Below are 1,920 nucleotides of genomic sequence, written 5' to 3'. Positions count from 1 at the left end.
CTAAAATTGTTTGCTGGGTGGTGGTACCTCGCCACCCGCTGGTGATGGTACCTCGCCACCCGCTGGTGATGGCACCTCGCCACCCGTTGGTGATGGCACCTCGCCACCCGCTGGTGGTGGCACCTCGCCACCCGCTGGTGATGGCCCCTCGCCACCCGCTGGTGGTGGCCCCTCCCCACCCGCTGGTGGTGGCACCTCACCACCCGCTGGTGATGGCCCCTCGCCACCGCTGGTGATGGCCCCTCGCCACCCGCTGGTGATGGCACCTCGCCACCCGCTGGTGATGGCCCCTCACCACCCGCTGGTGGTGGTACCTCGCCACCCGCTGGTGATGGCCCCTCGCCACCCGCTGGTGGTGGCCCCTCGCCACCCGCTGGTGATGGCACCTCGCCACCCGCTGGTGGTGGTACCTCGCCACCCGCTGGTGATGGCACCTCGCCACCCACTGGTGATGGCACCTCGCCACCCGCTGGTGGTGGTCCCTCGACACCCGCTGGTGATGGCACCTCGCCACCCGCTGGTGGTGGTACCTCGCCACCCGCTGGTGATGGCACCTCGCCACCCGCTGGTGATGGCCCCTCGCCACCCGCTGGTGATGGCCCCTCGCCACCCGCTGGTGGTGGCCCCTCGCCACCCGCTGGTGATGGCACCTCGCCACCCGCTGGTGGTGGTACCTCGCCACCCGCTGGTGGTGTCCCCTCGCCACCCGCTGGTGGTGGTACCTCGCCACCCACTGGTGGTGGTCCCTCGCCACCCTCTGGTTGTGGCCCCTCGCCACCCGCTGGTGATGGCCCCTCGCCACCCGCTGGTGATGGCCCCTCACCACCCGCTGGAGGTGGTACCTCGCCACCCGCTGGTGATGGCCCCTCGCCACTCGCTGGTGGTGGCCCCTCGCCACCCGCTGGTGGTGGTACCTCGCCACCCGCTGGTGGTAGTACCTCGCCACCCGCTGGTGGTGGCCCCTCGCCACCCGCTGGTGGTGGTACCTCGCCACCCGCTGGTGGTGGCCCCTCGCCACCCGCTGGTGATGGCCCCTCGCCACCCGCAGGTGGTGGTACCTCGCCACCAACTGGTGGTGGCCCCTCGCCACCCACTGGTGGTGGTACCTCGCCACCCGCTGGTGATTGCCCCTCGCCACTCGCTGGTGGTGGCCCCTCGCCACCCGCTGGTGGTGGTACCTCGCCACCCGCTCGTGGTAGTACCTCGCCACCCGCTGGTGGTGGCCCCTCGCCACCCGCTGGTGATGGCCATTCGCCACCCGCTGGTGGTGGTACCTCGCCACCCGCTGGTGGTGGCCCCTCGCCACCCGCTGGTGATGGCCCCTCGCCACCCGCAGGTGGTGGTACCTCGCCACCCGCTGGTGGTGGCCCCTCGCCACCCGCTGGTGATGGCCCCTCGCCACCCGCTGGTGGTGGTACCTCGCCACCCGCTGGTGATGGCACCTCGCCACCCACTGGTGGTGGTACCTCGCCACCCGCTGGTGATCGCAACCCGCTGGTGATGGCCCCTCGCCACCCGCTGGTGGTGGCCCCTCGCCACCCGCTGGTGATGGCCCCTCGCCACCCGCTGGTGATGTCCCCTCGCCACCCGCTGGTGGTGGCCCCTCGCCACCCGCTGGTGATGGCCCCTCGCCACCCGCTGGTGGTGGCCCCTCGCCACCCGCTGGTGATGGCACCTCGCCACCCGCTGGTGGTGGTACCTCGCCACCCGCTGGTGATGGCCCCTCGCCACCCGCTGGTGGTGGCCCCTCGCCACCCGCTGGTGGTGGCCCCTCGCCACCCGCTGGTGATGGCCCCTCGCCACCCGCTGGTGGTGGTACCTCGCCACCCGCTGGTGATGGCCCCTCGTCACCCGCTGGTGGTGGTACCTCGCCACCCGCTGGTGGTGGCCCCTCGCCACCCTTTGGTGGTGGCCCCTCGC

The 1,920-nt window shown here is 72.5% G+C and overlaps 1 protein-coding gene across 1 annotated transcript; it reads left to right on the top strand.

The window, feature by feature from the left end:
* The first annotated feature begins 235 nt into the window (after positions 1-235).
* On the top strand, positions 236-1,501 carry LOC138358481 (proteoglycan 4-like). The gene has a single exon (XM_069316473.1). The coding sequence runs from the start codon at positions 236-238 to the stop codon at positions 1,499-1,501; it is 1,266 nt and encodes a 421-aa protein (XP_069172574.1).
* The last annotated feature ends 419 nt before the right edge of the window (positions 1,502-1,920 follow it).

This window comes from Procambarus clarkii, chromosome 83 (assembly GCF_040958095.1).
Source record: "Procambarus clarkii isolate CNS0578487 chromosome 83, FALCON_Pclarkii_2.0, whole genome shotgun sequence".
In the NCBI taxonomy this organism is placed as follows: domain Eukaryota; kingdom Metazoa; phylum Arthropoda; class Malacostraca; order Decapoda; family Cambaridae; genus Procambarus; species Procambarus clarkii.
The sequence above is the reverse complement of the archived record's forward strand: the minus strand, read 5'-3'. Positions and strand labels throughout refer to the sequence as shown.

Bases quoted from the DNA above. Each gene is read 5' to 3' on its own strand.
- LOC138358481 (XM_069316473.1), top strand. From the start codon at position 236: ATGGCCCCTCGCCACCCGCTGGTGATGGCACCTCGCCACCCGCTGGTG.